Source organism: Mustelus asterias, unplaced genomic scaffold (assembly GCF_964213995.1).
Source record: "Mustelus asterias unplaced genomic scaffold, sMusAst1.hap1.1 HAP1_SCAFFOLD_1401, whole genome shotgun sequence".
NCBI classification, from domain to species: Eukaryota; Metazoa; Chordata; class Chondrichthyes; order Carcharhiniformes; family Triakidae; genus Mustelus; species Mustelus asterias.
The window spans coordinates 23,179-43,147 of NW_027591346.1; the positions used below are offsets into that span (position 1 = coordinate 23,179).

The following is a 19,969-nucleotide window of genomic DNA, read 5'->3' on the forward strand; positions in this document are numbered from 1 at the left end:
CAAACAGTCCACAGAGTCTATTTAAACAGCAAACAGCCGACAGAGTCTATTTAAACAGCAAACAGTCGACAGAGTCTATTTAAACAGCAAACAGTCCACAGAGTCTATTTAAACAGCAAACAGTCGACAGAGTCTATTTAAACAGCAAACAGTCTACAGAGTCTATTTAAACAGCAAACAGTCTACAGAGTCTATTTCAACAGCAAACAGTCTGCAGAGTCTATTTAAACAGCAAACAGTCTACAGAGTCTATTTAAACAGCAAACAGTCTGCAGAGTCTATTTAAACAGCAAACAGTCGACAGAGTCTATTTAAACAGCAAATTGTCTACAGAGTCTATTTAAACAGCAAACAGTCTACAGAGTCTATTTAAACAGCAAACAGCCGACAGAGTCTATTTAAACAGCAAACAGTCGACAGAGTCTATTTAAACAGCAAACAGTCTACAGAGTCTATTTAAACAGCAAACAGTCGACAGAGTCTATTTAAACAGCAAACAGTCGACAGAGTCTATTTAAACAGCAAACAGTCCACAGAGTCTATTTAAACAGCAAACAGTCCACAGAGTCTATTTAAACAGCAAACAGCCGACAGAGTCTATTTAAACAGCAAACAGTCGACAGAGTCTATTTAAACAGCAAACAGTCCACAGAGTCTATTTAAACAGCAAACAGTCGACAGAGTCTATTTAAACAGCAAACAGTCTACAGAGTCTATTTAAACAGCAAACAGTCCACAGAGTCTATTTAAACAGTAAACAGTCCACAGAGTCTATTTAAACAGCAAACAGTCCACAGAGTCTATTTAAACAGCAAACAGCCGACAGAGTCTATTTAAACAGCAAACAGTCGACAGAGTCTATTTAAACAGCAAACAGTCCACAGAGTCTATTTAAACAGCAAACAGTCGACAGAGTCTATTTAAACAGCAACAGTCTACAGAGTCTATTTAAACAGCAAACAGTCCACAGAGTCTATTTAAACAGCAAACAGTCTACAGAGTCTATTTAAACAGTAAACAGTCCACAGAGTCTATTTAAACAGCAAACAGTCTACAGAGTCTATTTAAAAGTGATCTATATTAACTGTAGCCAAACTGCATTCATAATCCGGGTCACGCCCTCGTGTCGCCCGCTCTCTGCAGGTCGCCATGGCAACGCAGGGGCGTGGATGGTGTGGGCGACGAGTTGGCGCCGCTGGCAAACGGCTCGCTGTCGGAGCTGGGCTTCAACGTGACGGGGGAACTGGGTCGGACGCGGAGGGGAAGCAGCACGTGGACCTACCCTTACTTTGAGGACAAGGTGCTGAACAGAGAGAGCATTGTCATCTCCAACCTCCGCCACTTCACCGAGTACCGCGTCAACATCCACGTGTGCAACCACGCCGCGCAGAAGGTGGGCTGCAGTGCCGCCACTTTCGCCTTCGCCCGCACCATGCCAGAGGGTGAGTCACTGCGTCCCCCCCCCCCCCCCCCCCCCCCCCCCCCCCCGTCCCCCAGATCCACGCCTGGTAGAATGTAACCGATGACAACTTTGTATTGGCTGTAGCATCACCAGTAACGCTCTGGTCAGACCCCATTTGGAGTATTGTGAGCAGTTTTGGGCCCCGTATCTAAGGAAGGATGTGCCGGGCCTTGGAAAGGGTCCAGAGGAGGTTCACAAGAATGATCCCTGGAATGAAGAGCTTGTCGTATGAGGAACGGTTGAGGACTCTGGGTCTGTACTCGTTGGGAGTTTAGAAGGATGACGGGGGGGATCTTATTGAAACTTACAGGATACTGCGAGGCCTGGATAGAGTGGACGTGGAGAGGATGTTTCCACTAGTAGGAAAAACTAGAACCAGAGGCACAACCTCAGGCTAAAGGGATGATCCTTTGAAACAGAGATGAGGAGGAATTTCTCCAGCCAGAGAGTGGTGAATCTGTGGAACTCTTTGCCGCAGAAGGCTGTGGAGGTCGGGTCATTGAGTGTCTTTAAGACAGAGATAGATCGGTTCTTGATAAATAAGGGGATCAGGGTTATGGTGAAAACACAGTAAGAAGTTTAACAACACCAGGTTAAAGTCCAACAGGTTTATTTGGTAGCAAAAGCCACACAAGCAACCAAATAAATCTGTTGGACTTTAACCTGGTGTTGTTAAACTTCTTACTGTGTTTACCCCAGTCCAACGCCGGCACCTCCACATTATGGGGAAAAGGCAGAAGGATGGGGATGAGAAAAATATCAGCCATGATCGAATGGCGGAGCAGACTCGATGGGCCGAGTGGCCTCATTCTGCTCCTATGTCTTATGGACCAATGATAACAAGCTGTAAGGGTCAGCTGACCCAGTAAACCGTGGAACCAATCACAGAATGATGTGATTGTCAGCTGACCAGCTGACTCACGATAAATAAGAACCTGTTTGGAATTGTGTTGCGTTTGGAATGACCCAGGGGAAGGCCCCAAGTTTGGAGAAATAAAGTTTCTTTATTAAACCCTTTCTTTGATTTATAAGTTGGAGTAAGTTTTGTTCTATCTTTATTGTCTGCATTTGAAGAGTTCCTTCTGTAGGAACATCCCCGCTATAGCAAAGGGATACAACCACCCTGATAATCCAGTGGGATCCTGGGCAACTGGGCCAGTGGGAGTAGGAATGGCGGATGCAGTTTAATTCAGAGAGATGCGAGGCATTGCAATTTGCTCAGACAAACTAGGGCAGGATTTAAAGCAGTTATTGGTACGTCCCTGGGAAGTGTTGTTGACTGGGAGTGGGATGGTGGCCCAGTGGTTAGCACTGATGTCTCACAGCGCCAGGGACCCGGGTTCGATTCCCGGCCTCGGGTCACTGTCTGTGTGGAGTCTGCACGTTCTCCCCATGTTTGCGTGGGTTTCCTCCCACAGTCCAAAGATGTACGGGTTAGGTGGATTGGCCATGCTAAATTGTCCCTTAGTGTCCAAAGATGTGCAGGTTAGGGGGATTGGCCATGCTAAATTGTCCCTTAGTGTCCAAAGATGTGCAGGTTAGGGGGATTGGCCATGCTAAATTGTCCCTTAGTGTCCAAAGATGTGCAGGTTAGGTGGATTGGCCATGCTAAATTATCCCTCAGTGGCAGGGACGAGCTAGGGTAAAATGCATGGGATCGAGGGGATTGGGGCTGGGTGCCTCTCAGCACCTGATAACTTGATTTGATTCATGATTGTCACATGTATTGGGATACAGTGAAAAGTATTGTTTCTTGCGCGCTATACAAAGCATACCGTTCATAGAGAAGGAAAGGAGAGAGTGCAGAATGTAGTGTTACAGTCACAGCTAGGGTGTAGAGAAAGATCAGCTTAATGCGAGGTAGGTCCATTCAAACGTCTGACAGCAGCAGGGAAGAAGCTGTTCTTGAGTCGGTCGGTACGTGACCTCAGACTTTTGTATCTTTTTCCCGACGGAAGAAGGTGGAAGAGAGAATGTCCGGGGTGCGTGGGGGGGGGGGGGTCCTTGATTATGCCGGCTGCTTTTCCCCGAGGCAGCGGGAAGTGTAGACGGAGCCAATGGATGGGAGGCTGGTTTGCGAGATGGGATTGGGCTACATTCACGACTTTTTGTAGTTTCTTGTGGTCTTGGGCAGAGCAGGAGCCCCAGACCAAGCTGTGATACAACCAGAAAGAATGCTTTCTATGGTGCATCTGTAAAGGTTGGTGAGAGTCGTAGCGGACATGCCAAATTTCCTTAGTCTTCAGAGAAAGTGGGAGCCAGGTGCAATTTGCAGTTTGGGTCCCTGTTTGAAAGTTCTCACCCGTGGGTTTTCTCTGGGAGCTGGAGGAGGTTACAGAGATAGGGAGGGGGGTGTAGGGGCTGGAGGGGGTTACAGAGATAGGGAGGGGGTGTAGGGGCTGGAGGGGGTTACAGAGATAGGGAGGGGGGTGTAGGGGCTGGAGGGGGTTACAGAGATAGGGAGGGGGGTGTAGGGGCTGGAGGGGGTTACAGAGATAGGGAGGGGGTGTAGGGGCTGGAGGGGGTTACAGAGATAGGGAGGGGGTGTAGGGGCTGGAGGGGGTTACAGAGATAGGGAGGGTGTGTAGGGGCTGGAGGGGGTTACAGAGATAGGGAGGGGGTGTAGGGGCTGGAGGGGGTTACAGAGATAGGCAGGGGGTGTAGGGGCTGGAGGGGGTTACAGAGATAGGGAGGGGGTGTAGGGGCTGGAGGGGGTTACAGAGAGAGGGAGGGGGTGTAGGGGCTGGAGGAGGTTACAGAGATAGGGAGGGGGTATAGGGGCTGGAGGATGTTACAGAGATAGGGAGGGGGTGTAGGGGCTGGAGGAGGTTATAGAGATAGGGAGGGGGTATAGGGGCTGGAGGATGTTACAGAGATAGGGAGGGGGTGTAGGGGCTGGAGGGGGTTACAGAGATAGGGAGGGGGTGTAGGGGCTGGAGGGGGTTACAGAGATAGGGAGGGGGTGTAGGGGCTGGAGGGGGTTACAGAGATAGGGAGGGGGTGTAGGGGCTGGAGGAGGTTACAGAGATAGGGAGGGGGTGTAGGGGCTGGAGGGGGTTACAGAGATAGGGAGGGGGTGTAGGGGCTGGAGGGGGTTACAGAGATAGGGAGGGGGGTGTAGGGGCTGGAGGAGGTTACAGAGATAGGGAGGGGGGTGAAGGGGCTGGAGGAGGTTACAGAGATGGGGAGGGGGATGTAGGGGCTGGAGGAGGCTACAGAGATAGGGAGGGGGTGTAGGGGCTGGAGGAGGTTACAGAGATAGGGAGGGGGTGTAGGGGTTGGAGGATGTTACAGAGATAGGGAGGGGGTGTAGGGGCTGGAAGAGGTTACAGAGATAGGGAGGGGGTGTAGGGGTTGGAGGAGGTTACAGAGATAGGGAGGGGGTGTAGGGGCTGGAGGGGGTTACAGAGATAGGGAGGGGGTGTAGGGGGCTGGAGGAGGTTACAGAGAAAGGGAGGGGGTGTAGGGGGCTGGAGGGGGTTACAGAGATAGGGAGGGGGTGTAGGGGCTGGAGGAGGTTACAGAGAAAGGGAGGGGGTGTAGGGGCTGGAGGGGGTTACAGAGAAAGGGAGGGGGTGTAGGGGCTGGAGGGGGTTACAGAGATAGGGAGGGGGTGTAGGGGCTGGAGGAGGTTACAGAGATAGGGAGGGGGTGTAGGGGCTGGAGGGGGTTACAGAGATAGGGAGGGGCTGTAGGGGCTGGAGGCGGTTACAGAGATGGGGAGGGGGTGTAGGGGCTGGAGGAGGTTACAGAGATAGGGAGGGGGTGTAGGGGCTGGAGGGGGTTACAGAGAAAGGGAGGGGGTGTAGGGGCTGGAGGGGGTTACAGAGATAGGGAGGGGGTGTAGGGGCTGGAGGAGGTTACAGAGATAGGGAGGGGGTGTAGGGGCTGGAGGGGGTTACAGAGAAAGGGAGGGGGTGTAGGGGCTGGAGGGGGTTACAGAGATAGGGAGGGGGTGTAGGGGCTGGAGGAGGTTACAGAGATAGGGAGGGGGTGTAGGGGCTGGAGGGGGTTACAGAGATAGGGAGGGGGTGTAGGGGCTGGAGGGGGTTACAGAGATAGGGAGGGTGTGTAGGGGCTGGAGGAGGTTACAGAGATAGGGAGGGGGTGTAGGGGGCTGGAGGGGGTTACAGAGATAGGGAGGGGGCGTAGGGGCTGGAGGGGGTTACAGAGACAGGGAGGGGGTGTAGGGGCTGGAGAGGGTTACAGAGATAGGGAGGGGGTGTAGGGGCTGGAGGGGGTTACAGAGATAGGGAGGGGGTGTAGGAGCTGGAGGGGGTAACAGAGATAGGGAGGGGGTGTAGGAGCTGGAGGAGGTAACAGAGATAGGGAGGGGGTGGAGGAGCTGGAGGAGGTAACAGAGATAGGGAGGGGGCGTAGGAGCTGGAGGAGGTAACAGAGATAGGGAGGGGGCGTAGGGGCTGGAGGGGGTTACAGAGATAGGGAGGGGGTGTAGGGGCTGGAGGTGGTTACAGAGATAGGGAGGGGGTGTAGGGGCTGGAGGGGGTTACAGAGATAGGGAGGGGTGTGTAGGGGCTGGAGGGGGTTACAGAGATAGGGAGGGGGGTGTAGGGGCTGGAGGTGGTTACAGAGATAGGGAGGGGGTGTAGGGGCTGGAGGGGGTTACAGAGAAAGGGAGGGGGTGTATGGGCTGGAGGGGGTTACAGAGATAGGGAGGGGGTGTAGGGGCTGGAGGAGGTTACAGAGATAGGGAGGGGGTGTAGGGGCTGGAGGTGGTTACAGAGATAGGGAGGGGCTGTAGGGGCTGGAGGCGGTTACAGAGATAGGGAGGGGGTGTAGGGGCTGGAGGAGGTTACAGAGATAGGGAGGGGGTGTAGGGGCTGGAGGGGGTTACAGAGAAAGGGAGGGGGTGTAGGGGCTGGAGGGGGTTACAGAGATAGGGAGGGGGTGTAGGGGCTGGAGGAGGTTACAGAGATAGGGAGGGGGTGTAGGGGCTGGAGGGGGTTACAGAGAAAGGGAGGGGGTGTAGGGGCTGGAGGGGGTTACAGAGATAGGGAGGGGGTGTAGGGGCTGGAGGAGGTTACAGAGATAGGGAGGGGGTGTAGGGGCTGGAGGGGGTTACAGAGATAGGGAGGGGGTGTCGGGGCTGGAGGGGGTTACAGAGATAGGGAGGGTGTGTAGGGGCTGGAGGAGGTTACAGAGATAGGGAGGGGGTGTAGGGGGCTGGAGGGGGTTACAGAGATAGGGAGGGGGCGTAGGGGCTGGAGGGGGTTACAGAGATAGGGAGGGGGTGCAGGGGCTGGAGGGGGTTACAGAGATAGGGAGGGGGTGTAGGGGCTGGAGGAGGTTACAGAGATAGGGAGGGGGTGTAGGGGCTGGAGGGGGTTACAGAGATAGGGAGGGGGTGTAGGGGCTGGAGGGGGTTACAGAGATAGGGAGGGGGGTGTAGGGGCTGGAGGAGGTTACAGAGATAGGGAGGGGGGTGAAGGGGCTGGAGGAGGTTACAGAGATGGGGAGGGGGGTGTAGGGGCTGGAGGAGGCTACAGAGATAGGGAGGGGGTGTAGGGGCTGGAGGAGGTTACAGAGATAGGGAGGGGGTGTAGGGGTTGGAGGAGGTTACAGAGATAGGGAGGGGGTGTAGGGGCTGGAGGAGGTTACAGAGATAGGGAGGGGGTGTAGGGGTTGGAGGAGGTTACAGAGATAGGGAGGGGGTGTAGGGGCTGGAGGGGGTTACAGAGATAGGGAGGGGGTGTAGGGGGCTGGAGGAGGTTACAGAGAAAGGGAGGGGGTGTAGGGGGCTGGAGGGGGTTACAGAGATAGGGAGGGGGTGTAGGGGCTGGAGGAGGTTACAGAGAAAGGGAGGGGGTGTAGGGGCTGGAGGGGGTTACAGAGAAAGGGAGGGGGTGTAGGGGCTGGAGGGGGTTACAGAGATAGGGAGGGGGTGTAGGGGCTGGAGGAGGTTACAGAGATAGGGAGGGGGTGTAGGGGCTGGAGGGGGTTACAGAGATAGGGAGGGGCTGTAGGGGCTGGAGGCGGTTACAGAGATGGGGAGGGGGTGTAGGGGCTGGAGGAGGTTACAGAGATAGGGAGGGGGTGTAGGGGCTGGAGGGGGTTACAGAGAAAGGGAGGGGGTGTAGGGGCTGGAGGGGGTTACAGAGATAGGGAGGGGGTGTAGGGGCTGGAGGAGGTTACAGAGATAGGGAGGGGGTGTAGGGGCTGGAGGGGGTTACAGAGAAAGGGAGGGGGTGTAGGGGCTGGAGGGGGTTACAGAGATAGGGAGGGGGTGTAGGGGCTGGAGGAGGTTACAGAGATAGGGAGGGGGTGTAGGGGCTGGAGGGGGTTACAGAGATAGGGAGGGGGTGTAGGGGCTGGAGGGGGTTACAGAGATAGGGAGGGGGTGTAGGGGCTGGAGGAGGTTACAGAGATAGGGAGGGGGTGTAGGGGGCTGGAGGGGGTTACAGAGATAGGGAGGGGGCGTAGGGGCTGGAGGGGGTTACAGAGATAGGGAGGGGGTGTAGGGGCTGGAGAGGGTTACAGAGATAGGGAGGGGGTGTAGGGGCTGGAGGGGGTTACAGAGATAGGGAGGGGGTGTAGGAGCTGGAGGGGGTAACAGAGATAGGGAGGGGGTGTAGGAGCTGGAGGAGGTAACAGAGATAGGGAGGGGGTGGAGGAGCTGGAGGAGGTAACAGAGATAGGGAGGGGGCGTAGGAGCTGGAGGAGGTAACAGAGATAGGGAGGGGGCGTAGGGGCTGGAGGGGGTTACAGAGATAGGGAGGGGGTGTAGGGGCTGGAGGTGGTTACAGAGATAGGGAGGGGGTGTAGGGGCTGGAGGGGGTTACAGAGATAGGGAGGGGTGTGTAGGGGCTGGAGGGGGTTACAGAGATAGGGAGGGGGGTGTAGGGGCTGGAGGGGGTTACAGAGATAGGGAGGGGGTGTAGGGGCTGGAGGGGGTTACAGAGAAAGGGAGGGGGTGTATGGGCTGGAGGGGGTTACAGAGATAGGGAGGGGGTGTAGGGGCTGGAGGAGGTTACAGAGATAGGGAGGGGGTGTAGGGGCTGGAGGGGGTTACAGAGATAGGGAGGGGGTGTAGGGGCTGGAGGGGGTTACAGAGATAGGGAGGGGGTGTAGGGGGCTGGGGGAGGTTACAGAGAGAGGGAGGGGGTGTAGGGGCTGGAGGAGGTTACAGAGATAGGGAGGGGGTATAGGGGCTGGAGGATGTTACAGAGATAGGGAGGGGGTGTAGGGGCTGGAGGAGGTTACAGAGATAGGGAGGGGGTATAGGGGCTGGAGGATGTTACAGAGATAGGGAGGGGGTGTAGGGGCTGGAGGGGGTTACAGAGATAGGGAGGGGGTGTAGGGGCTGGAGGGGGTTACAGAGATAGGGAGGGGGTGTAGGGGCTGGAGGGGGTTACAGAGATAGGGAGGGGGTGTAGGGGCTGGAGGAGGTCACAGAGATAGGGAGGGGGTGTAGGGGCTGGAGGGGGTTACAGAGATAGGGAGGGGGTGTAGGGGCTGGAGGGGGTTACAGAGATAGGGAGGGGGGTGTAGGGGCTGGAGGAGGTTACAGAGATAGGGAGGGGGGTGAAGGGGCTGGAGGAGGTTACAGAGATGGGGAGGGGGGTGTAGGGGCTGGAGGAGGCTACAGAGATAGGGAGGGGGTGTAGGGGCTGGAGGAGGTTACAGAGATAGGGAGGGGGTGTAGGGGTTGGAGGAGGTTACAGAGATAGGGAGGGGGTGTAGGGGCTGGAGGAGGTTACAGAGATAGGGAGGGGGTGTAGGGGTTGGAGGAGGTTACAGAGATAGGGAGGGGGTGTAGGGGCTGGAGGGGGTTACAGAGATAGGGAGGGGGTGTAGGGGGCTGGAGGAGGTTACAGAGAAAGGGAGGGGGTGTAGGGGGCTGGAGGGGGTTACAGAGATAGGGAGGGGGTGTAGGGGCTGGAGGAGGTTACAGAGAAAGGGAGGGGGTGTAGGGGCTGTAGGGGGTTACAGACAAAGGGAGGGGGTGTAGGGGCTGGAGGGGGTTACAGAGATAGGGAGGGGGTGTAGGGGCTGGAGGAGGTTACAGAGATAGGGAGGGGGTGTAGGGGCTGGAGGGGGTTACAGAGATAGGGAGGGGCTGTAGGGGCTGGAGGCGGTTACAGAGATGGGGAGGGGGTGTAGGGGCTGGAGGAGGTTACAGAGATAGGGAGGGGGGGTAGGGGCTGGAGGGGGTTACAGAGAAAGGGAGGGGGTGTAGGGGCTGGAGGGGGTTACAGAGATAGGGAGGGGGTGTAGGGGCTGGAGGAGGTTACAGAGATAGGGAGGGGGTGTAGGGGCTGGAGGGGGTTACAGAGAAAGGGAGGGGGTGTAGGGGCTGGAGGGGGTTACAGAGATAGGGAGGGGGTGTAGGGGCTGGAGGAGGTTACAGAGATAGGGAGGGGGTGTAGGGGCTGGAGGGGGTTACAGTGATAGGGAGGGGGTGTAGGGGCTGGAGGGGGTTACAGAGATAGGGAGGGTGTGTAGGGGCTGGAGGAGGTTACAGAGATAGGGAGGGGGTGTAGGGGGCTGGAGGGGGTTACAGAGATAGGGAGGGGGCGTAGGGGCTGGAGGGGGTTACAGAGATAGGGAGGGGGTGTAGGGGCTGGAGAGGGTTACAGAGATAGGGAGGGGGTGTAGGGGCTGGAGGGGGTTACAGAGATAGGGAGGGGGTGTAGGAGCTGGAGGGGGTAACAGAGATAGGGAGGGGGTGTAGGAGCTGGAGGAGGTAACAGAGATAGGGAGGGGGTGGAGGAGCTGGAGGAGGTAACAGAGATAGGGAGGGGGCGTAGGAGCTGGAGGAGGTAACAGAGATAGGGAGGGGGCGTAGGGGCTGGAGGGGGTTACAGAGATAGGGAGGGGGTGTAGGGGCTGGAGGTGGTTACAGAGATAGGGAGGGGGTGTAGGGGCTGGAGGGGGTTACAGAGATAGGGAGGGGTGTGTAGGGGCTGGAGGGGGTTACAGAGATAGGGAGGGGGGTGTAGGGGCTGGAGGGGGTTACAGAGATAGGGAGGGGGTGTAGGGGCTGGAGGGGGTTACAGAGAAAGGGAGGGGGTGTATGGGCTGGAGGGGGTTACCGAGATAGGGAGGGGGTGTAGGGGCTGGAGGAGGTTACAGAGATAGGGAGGGGGTGTAGGGGCTGGAGGTGGTTACAGAGATAGGGAGGGGCTGTAGGGGCTGGAGGCGGTTACAGAGATAGGGAGGGGGTGTAGGGGCTGGAGGAGGTTACAGAGATAGGGAGGGGGTGTAGGGGCTGGAGGGGGTTACAGAGAAAGGGAGGGGGTGTAGGGGCTGGAGGGGGTTACAGAGATAGGGAGGGGGTGTAGGGGCTGGAGGAGGTTACAGAGATAGGGAGGGGGTGTAGGGGCTGGAGGGGGTTACAGAGAAAGGGAGGGGGTGTAGGGGCTGGAGGGGGTTACAGAGATAGGGAGGGGGTGTAGGGGCTGGAGGAGGTTACAGAGATAGGGAGGGGGTGTAGGGGCTGGAGGGGGTTACAGAGATAGGGAGGGGGTGTCGGGGCTGGAGGGGGTTACAGAGATAGGGAGGGTGTGTAGGGGCTGGAGGAGGTTACAGAGATAGGGAGGGGGTGTAGGGGGCTGGAGGGGGTTACAGAGATAGGGAGGGGGCGTAGGGGCTGGAGGGGGTTACAGAGATAGGGAGGGGGTGCAGGGGCTGGAGGGGGTTACAGAGATAGGGAGGGGGTGTAGGGGCTGGAGGAGGTTACAGAGATAGGGAGGGGGTGTAGGGGCTGGAGGGGGTTACAGAGATAGGGAGGGGGTGTAGGGGCTGGAGGGGGTTACAGAGATAGGGAGGGGGGTGTAGGGGCTGGAGGAGGTTACAGAGATAGGGAGGGGGGTGAAGGGGCTGGAGGAGGTTACAGAGATGGGGAGGGGGGTGTAGGGGCTGGAGGAGGCTACAGAGATAGGGAGGGGGTGTAGGGGCTGGAGGAGGTTACAGAGATAGGGAGGGGGTGTAGGGGTTGGAGGAGGTTACAGAGATAGGGAGGGGGTGTAGGGGCTGGAGGAGGTTACAGAGATAGGGAGGGGGTGTAGGGGTTGGAGGAGGTTACAGAGATAGGGAGGGGGTGTAGGGGCTGGAGGGGGTTACAGAGATAGGGAGGGGGTGTAGGGGGCTGGAGGAGGTTACAGAGAAAGGGAGGGGGTGTAGGGGGCTGGAGGGGGTTACAGAGATAGGGAGGGGGTGTAGGGGCTGGAGGAGGTTACAGAGAAAGGGAGGGGGTGTAGGGGCTGGAGGGGGTTACAGAGAAAGGGAGGGGGTGTAGGGGCTGGAGGGGGTTACAGAGATAGGGAGGGGGTGTAGGGGCTGGAGGAGGTTACAGAGATAGGGAGGGGGTGTAGGGGCTGGAGGGGGTTACAGAGATAGGGAGGGGCTGTAGGGGCTGGAGGCGGTTACAGAGTTGGGGAGGGGGTGTAGGGGCTGGAGGAGGTTACAGAGATAGGGAGGGGGTGTAGGGGGCTGGAGGGGGTTACAGAGAAAGGGAGGGGGTGTAGGGGCTGGAGGGGGTTACAGAGATAGGGAGGGGGTGTAGGGGCTGGAGGAGGTTACAGAGATAGGGAGGGGGTGTTGGGGCTGGAGGGGGTTACAGAGAAAGGGAGGGGGTGTAGGGGCTGGAGGGGATTACAGAGATAGGGAGGGGGTGTAGGGACTGGAGGAGGTTACAGAGATAGGGAGGGGGTGTAGGGGCTGGAGGGGGTTACAGAGATAGGGAGGGGGTGTAGGGGCTGGAGGGGGTTACAGAGATAGGGAGGGTGTGTAGGGGCTGGAGGAGGTTACAGAGATAGGGAGGGGGTGTAGGGGGCTGGAGGGGGTTACAGAGATAGGGAGGGGGCGTAGGGGCTGGAGGGGGTTACAGAGACAGGGAGGGGGTGTAGGGGCTGGAGAGGGTTACAGAGATAGGGAGGGGGTGTAGGGGCTGGAGGGGGTTACAGAGATAGGGAGGGGGTGTAGGAGCTGGAGGGGGTAACAGAGATAGGGAGGGGGTGTAGGAGCTGGAGGAGGTAACAGAGATAGGGAGGGGGTGGAGGAGCTGGAGGAGGTAACAGAGATAGGGAGGGGGCGTAGGAGCTGGAGGAGGTAACAGAGATAGGGAGGGGGCGTAGGGGCTGGAGGGGGTTACAGAGATAGGGAGGGGGTGTAGGGGCTGGAGGTGGTTACAGAGATAGGGAGGGGGTGTAGGGGCTGGAGGGGGTTACAGAGATAGGGAGGGGTGTGTAGGGGCTGGAGGGGGTTACAGAGATAGGGAGGGGGGTGTAGGGGCTGGAGGGGGTTACAGAGATAGGGAGGGGGTGTAGGGGCTGGAGGGGGTTACAGAGAAAGGGAGGGGGTGTATGGGCTGGAGGGGGTTACAGAGATAGGGAGGGGGTGTAGGGGCTGGAGGAGGTTACAGAGATAGGGAGGGGGTGTAGGGGCTGGAGGTGGTTACAGAGATAGGGAGGGGCTGTAGGGGCTGGAGGCGGTTACAGAGATAGGGAGGGGGTGTAGGGGCTGGAGGAGGTTACAGAGATAGGGAGGGGGTGTAGGGGCTGGAGGGGGTTACAGAGAAAGGGAGGGGGTGTAGGGGCTGGAGAGGGTTACAGAGATAGGGAGGGGGTGTAGGGGCTGGAGGAGGTTACAGAGATAGGGAGGGGGTGTAGGGGCTGGAGGGGGTTACAGAGAAAGGGAGGGGGTGTAGGGGCTGGAGGGGGTTACAGAGATAGGGAGGGGGTGTAGGGGCTGGTGGAGGTTACAGAGATAGGGAGGGGGTGTAGGGGCTGGAGGGGGTTACAGAGATAGGGAGGGTGTGTAGGGGCTGGAGGAGGTTACAGAGATAGGGAGGGGGTGTAGGGGGCTGGAGGGGGTTACAGAGATAGGGAGGGGGCGTAGGGGCTGGAGGAGGTTACAGAGATAGGGAGGGGGTGCAGGGGCTGGAGGGGGTTACAGAGATAGGGAGGGGGTGTAGGGGCTGGAGGAGCTTACAGAGATAGGGAGGGGGTGTAGGGGCTGGAGGGGGTTACAGAGATAGGGAGGGGGTGTAGGGGCTGGAGGGGGTTACAGAGATAGGGAGGGGGGTGTAGGGGCTGGAGGAGGTTACAGAGATAGGGAGGGGGGTGAAGGGGCTGGAGGAGGTTACAGAGATGGGGAGGGGGGTGAAGGGGCTGGAGGAGGCTACAGAGATAGGGAGGGGGTGTAGGGGCTGGAGGAGGTTACAGAGATAGGGAGGGGGTGTAGGGGTTGGAGGAGGTTACAGAGATAGGGAGGGGGTGTAGGGGCTGGAGGAGGTTACAGAGATAGGGAGGGGGTGTAGGGGTTGGAGGAGGTTACAGAGATAGGGAGGGGGTGTAGGGGCTGGAGGGGGTTACAGAGATAGGGAGGGGGTGTATGGGCTGGAGGGGGTTACAGAGATAGGGAGGGGGTGTAGGGGCTGGAGGAGGTTACAGAGATAGGGAGGGGGTGTAGGGGCTGGAGGGGGTTACAGAGATAGGGAGGGGGTGTAGGGGCTGGAGGGGGTTACAGAGATAGGGAGGGGGTGTAGGGGGCTGGGGGAGGTTACAGAGAGAGGGAGGGGGTGTAGGGGCTGGAGGAGGTTACAGAGATAGGGAGGGGGTATAGGGGCTGGAGGATGTTACAGAGATAGGGAGGGGGTGTAGGGGCTGGAGGAGGTTACAGAGATAGGGAGGGGGTATAGGGGCTGGAGGATGTTACAGAGATAGGGAGGGGGTGTAGGGGCTGGAGGGGGTTACAGAGATAGGGAGGGGGTGTAGGGGCTGGAGGGGGTTACAGAGATAGGGAGGGGGTGTAGGGGCTGGAGGGGGTTACAGAGATAGGGAGGGGGTGTAGGGGCTGGAGGAGGTCACAGAGATAGGGAGGGGGTGTAGGGGCTGGAGGGGGTTACAGAGATAGGGAGGGGGTGTAGGGGCTGGAGGGGGTTACAGAGATAGGGAGGGGGGTGTAGGGGCTGGAGGAGGTTACAGAGATAGGGAGGGGGGTGAAGGGGCTGGAGGAGGTTACAGAGATGGGGAGGGGGGTGTAGGGGCTGGAGGAGGCTACAGAGATAGGGAGGGGGTGTAGGGGCTGGAGGAGGTTACAGAGATAGGGAGGGGGTGTAGGGGTTGGAGGAGGTTACAGAGATAGGGAGGGGGTGTAGGGGCTGGAGGAGGTTACAGAGATAGGGAGGGGGTGTAGGGGTTGGAGGAGGTTACAGAGATAGGGAGGGGGTGTAGGGGCTGGAGGGGGTTACAGAGATAGGGAGGGGGTGTAGGGGGCTGGAGGAGGTTACAGAGAAAGGGAGGGGGTGTAGGGGGCTGGAGGGGGTTACAGAGATAGGGAGGGGGTGTAGGGGCTGGAGGAGGTTACAGAGAAAGGGAGGGGGTGTAGGGGCTGTAGGGGGTTACAGACAAAGGGAGGGGGTGTAGGGGCTGGAGGGGGTTACAGAGATAGGGAGGGGGTGTAGGGGCTGGAGGAGGTTACAGAGATAGGGAGGGGGTGTAGGGGCTGGAGGGGGTTACAGAGATAGGGAGGGGCTGTAGGGGCTGGAGGCGGTTACAGAGATGGGGAGGGGGTGTAGGGGCTGGAGGAGGTTACAGAGATAGGGAGGGGGTGTAGGGGCTGGAGGGGGTTACAGAGAAAGGGAGGGGGTGTAGGGGCTGGAGGGGGTTACAGAGATAGGGAGGGGGTGTAGGGGCTGGAGGAGGTTACAGAGATAGGGAGGGGGTGTAGGGGCTGGAGGGGGTTACAGAGAAAGGGAGGGGGTGTAGGGGCTGGAGGGGGTTACAGAGATAGGGAGGGGGTGTAGGGGCTGGAGGAGGTTACAGAGATAGGGAGGGGGTGTAGGGGCTGGAGGGGGTTACAGAGATAGGGAGGGGGTGTAGGGGCTGGAGGTGGTTACAGAGATAGGGAGTGGGTGTAGGGGCTGGAGGGGGTTACAGAGATAGGGAGGGGTGTGTAGGGGCTGGAGGGGGTTACAGAGATAGGGAGGGGGGTGTAGGGGCTGGAGGGGGTTACAGAGATAGGGAGGGGGTGTAGGGGCTGGAGGGGGTTACAGAGAAAGGGAGGGGGTGTATGGGCTGGAGGGGGTTACAGAGATAGGGAGGGGGTGTAGGGGCTGGAGGAGGTTACAGAGATAGGGAGGGGGTGTAGGGGCTGGAGGTGGTTACAGAGATAGGGAGGGGCTGTAGGGGCTGGAGGCGGTTACAGAGATAGGGAGGGGGTGTAGGGGCTGGAGGAGGTTACAGAGATAGGGAGGGGGTGTAGGGGCTGGAGGGGGTTACAGAGAAAGGGAGGGGGTGTAGGGGCTGGAGGGGGTTACAGAGATAGGGAGGGGGTGTAGGGGCTGGAGGAGGTTACAGAGATAGGGAGGGGGTGTAGGGGCTGGAGGGGGTTACAGAGAAAGGGAGGGGGTGTAGGGGCTGGAGGGGGTTACAGAGATAGGGAGGGGGTGTAGGGGCTGGAGGAGGTTACAGAGATAGGGAGGGGGTGTAGGGGCTGGAGGGGGTTACAGAGATAGGGAGGGGGTGTCGGGGCTGGAGGGGGTTACAGAGATAGGGAGGGTGTGTAGGGGCTGGAGGAGGTTACAGAGATAGGGAGGGGGTGTAGGGGGCTGGAGGGGGTTACAGAGATAGGGAGGGGGCGTAGGGGCTGGAGGGGGTTACAGAGATAGGGAGGGGGTGCAGGGGCTGGAGGGGGTTACAGAGATAGGGAGGGGGTGTAGGGGCTGGAGGAGGTTACAGAGATAGGGAGGGGGTGTAGGGGCTGGAGGGGGTTACAGAGATAGGGAGGGGGTGTAGGGGCTGGAGGGGGTTACAGAGATAGGGAGGGGGGTGTAGGGGCTGGAGGAGGTTACAGAGATAGGGAGGGGGGTGAAGGGGCTGGAGGAGGTTACAGAGATGGGGAGGGGGGTGTAGGGGCTGGAGGAGGCTACAGAGATAGGGAGGGGGTGTAGGGGCTGGAGGAGGTTACAGAGATAGGGAGGGGGTGTAGGGGTTGGAGGAGGTTACAGAGATAGGGAGGGGGTGTAGGGGCTGGAGGAGGTTACAGAGATAGGGAGGGGGTGTAGGGGTTGGAGGAGGTTACAGAGATAGGGAGGGGGTGTAGGGGCTGGAGGGGGTTACAGAGATAGGGAGGGGGTGTAGGGGGCTGGAGGAGGTTACAGAGAAAGGGAGGGGGTGTAGGGGGCTGGAGGGGGTTACAGAGATAGGGAGGGGGTGTAGGGGCTGGAGGAGGTTACAGAGAAAGGGAGGGGGTGTAGGGGCTGGAGGGGGTTACAGAGAAAGGGAGGGGGTGTAGGGGCTGGAGGGGGTTACAGAGATAGGGAGGGGGTGTAGGGGCTGGAGGAGGTTACAGTGATAGGGAGGGGGTGTAGGGGCTGGAGGGGGTTACAGAGATAGGGAGGGGCTGTAGGGGCTGGAGGCGGTTACAGAGTTGGGGAGGGGATGTAGGGGCTGGAGGAGGTTACAGAGATAGGGAGGGGGTGTAGGGGCTGGAGGGGGTTACAGAGAAAGGGAGGGGGTGTAGGGGCTGGAGGGGGTTACAGAGATAGGGAGGGGGTGTAGGGGCTGGAGGAGGTTACAGAGATAGGGAGGGGGTGTTGGGGCTGGAGGGGGTTACAGAGAAAGGGAGGGGGTGTAGGGGCTGGAGGGGGTTACAGAGATAGGGAGGGGGTGTAGGGGCTGGAGGAGGTTACAGAGATAGGGAGGGGGTGTAGGGGCTGGAGGGGGTTACAGAGATAGGGAGGGGGTGTAGGGGCTGGAGGGGGTTACAGAGATAGGGAGGGTGTGTAGGGGCTGGAGGAGGTTACAGAGATAGGGAGGGGGTGTAGGGGGCTGGAGGGGGTTACAGAGATAGGGAGGGGGCGTAGGGGCTGGAGGGGGTTACAGAGACAGGGAGGGGGTGTAGGGGCTGGAGAGGGTTACAGAGATAGGGAGGGGGTGTAGGGGCTGGAGGGGGTTACAGAGATAGGGAGGGGGTGTAGGAGCTGGAGGGGGTAACAGAGATAGGGAGGGGGTGTAGGAGCTGGAGGAGGTAACAGAGATAGGGAGGGGGTGGAGGAGCTGGAGGAGGTAACAGAGATAGGGAGGGGGCGTAGGAGCTGGAGGAGGTAACAGAGATAGGGAGGGGGCGTAGGGGCTAGAGGGGGTTACAGAGATAGGGAGGGGGTGTAGGGGCTGGAGGTGGTTACAGAGATAGGGAGGGGGTGTAGGGGCTGGAGGGGGTTACAGAGATAGGGAGGGGTGTGTAGGGGCTGGAGGGGGTTACAGAGATAGGGAGGGGGGTGTAGGGGCTGGAGGGGGTTACAGAGATAGGGAGGCGGTGTAGGGGCTGGAGGGGGTTACAGAGAAAGGGAGGGGGTGTATGGGCTGGAGGGGGTTACAGAGATAGGGAGGGGGTGTAGGGGCTGGAGGAGGTTACAGAGATAGGGAGGGGGTGTAGGGGCTGGAGGTGGTTACAGAGATAGGGAGGGGCTGTAGGGGCTGGAGGCGGTTACAGAGATAGGGAGGGGGTGTAGGGGCTGGAGGAGGTTACAGAGATAGGGAGGGGGTGTAGGGGCTGGAGGGGGTTACAGAGAAAGGGAGGGGGTGTAGGGGCTGGAGAGGGTTACAGAGATAGGGAGGGGGTGTAGGGGCTGGAGGAGGTTACAGAGATAGGGAGGGGGTGTAGGGGCTGGAGGGGGTTACAGAGAAAGGGAGGGGGTGTAGGGGCTGGAGGGGGTTACAGAGATAGGGAGGGGGTGTAGGGGCTGGTGGAGGTTACAGAGATAGGGAGGGTGTGTAGGGGCTGGAGGAGGTTACAGAGATAGGGAGGGGGTGTAGGGGGCTGGAGGGGGTTACAGAGATAGGGAGGGGGCGTAGGGGCTGGAGGAGGTTACAGAGATAGGGAGGGGGTGCAGGGGCTGGAGGGGGTTACAGAGATAGGGAGGGGGTGTAGGGGCTGGAGGAGCTTACAGAGATAGGGAGGGGGTGTAGGGGCTGGAGGGGGTTACAGAGATAGGGAGGGGGTGTAGGGGCTGGAGGGGGTTACAGAGATAGGGAGGGGGGTGTAGGGGCTGGAGGAGGTTACAGAGATAGGGAGGGGGGTGAAGGGGCTGGAGGAGGTTACAGAGATGGGGAGGGGGGTGAAGGGGCTGGAGGAGGCTACAGAGATAGGGAGGGGGTGTAGGGGCTGGAGGAGGTTACAGAGATAGGGAGGGGGTGTAGGGGTTGGAGGAGGTTACAGAGATAGGGAGGGGGTGTAGGGGCTGGAGGAGGTTACAGAGATAGGGAGGGGGTGTAGGGGTTGGAGGAGGTTACAGAGATAGGGAGGGGGTGTAGGGGCTGGAGGGGGTTACAGAGATAGGGAGGGGGTGTAGGGGGCTGGAGGAGGTTACAGAGAAAGGGAGGGGGTGTAGGGGGCTGGAGGGGGTTACAGAGATAGGGAGGGGGTGTAGGGGCTGGAGGAGGTTACAGAGAAAGGGAGGGGGTGTAGGGGCTGGAGGGGGTTACAGAGAAAGGGAGGGGGTGTAGGGGCTGGAGGGGGTTACAGAGATAGCGAGGGGGTGTAGGGGCTGGAGGAGGTTACAGAGATAGGGAGGGGGTGTAGGGGCTGGAGGGGGTTACAGAGAGAGGGAGGGGCTGTAGGGGCTGGAGGCGGTTACAGAGATGGGGAGGGGGTGTAGGGGCTGGAGGAGGTTACAGAGATAGGGAGGGGGTGTAGGGGCTGGAGGGGGTTACAGAGAAAGGGAGGGGGTGTAGGGGCTGGAGGGGGTTACAGAGATAGGGAGGGGGTGTAGGGGCTGGAGGAGGTTACAGAGATAGGGAGGGGGTGTAGGGGCTGGAGGGGGTTACAGAGAAAGGGAGGGGGTGTAGGGGCTGGAGGGGGTTACAGAGATAGGGAGGGGGTGTAGGGGCTGGAGGGGGTTACAGAGATAGGGAGGGGGTGTAGGGGCTGGAGGGGGTTACAGAGATAGGGAGGGTGTGTAGGGGCTGGAGGAGGTTACAGAGATAGGGAGGGGGTGTAGGGGGCTGGAGGGGGTTACAGAGATAGGGAGGGGGCGTAGGGGCTGGAGGGGGTTACAGAGATAGGGAGGGGGTGTAGGGGCTGGAGAGGGTTACAGAGATAGGGAGGGGGTGTAGGGGCTGGAGGGGGTTACAGAGATAGGGAGGGGGTGTAGGAGCTGGAGGGGGTAACAGAGATAGGGAGGGGGTGTAGGAGCTGGAGGAGGTAACAGAGATAGGGAGGGGGTGGAGGAGCTGGAGGAGGTAACAGAGATAGGGAGGGGGCGTAGGAGCTGGAGGAGGTAACAGAGATAGGGAGGGGGCGTAGGGGCTGGAGGGGGTTACAGAGATAGGGAGGGGGTGTAGGGGCTGGAGGTGGTTACAGAGATAGGGAGGGGGTGTAGGGGCTGGAGGGGGTTACAGAGATAGGGAGGGGTGTGTAGGGGCTGGAGGGGGTTACAGAGATAGGGAGGGGGGTGTAGGGGCTGGAGGGGGTTACAGAGATAGGGAGGGGGTGTAGGGGCTGGAGGGGGTTACAGAGAAAGGGAGGGGGTGTATGGGCTGG

At 59.2% G+C, this 19,969-nt stretch overlaps 1 protein-coding gene across 1 annotated transcript in view; it reads left to right on the forward strand.

The window, feature by feature from the left end:
- LOC144488241 (insulin-like growth factor 1 receptor) overlaps positions 1-19,969 on the forward strand; it is an 83,326-nt gene that overhangs the window by 20,353 nt on the left and 43,004 nt on the right. The window contains 1 exon segment of the mRNA XM_078206277.1: positions 1,162-1,442. Coding sequence (XP_078062403.1) covers positions 1,162-1,442 — 281 coding nt within the window.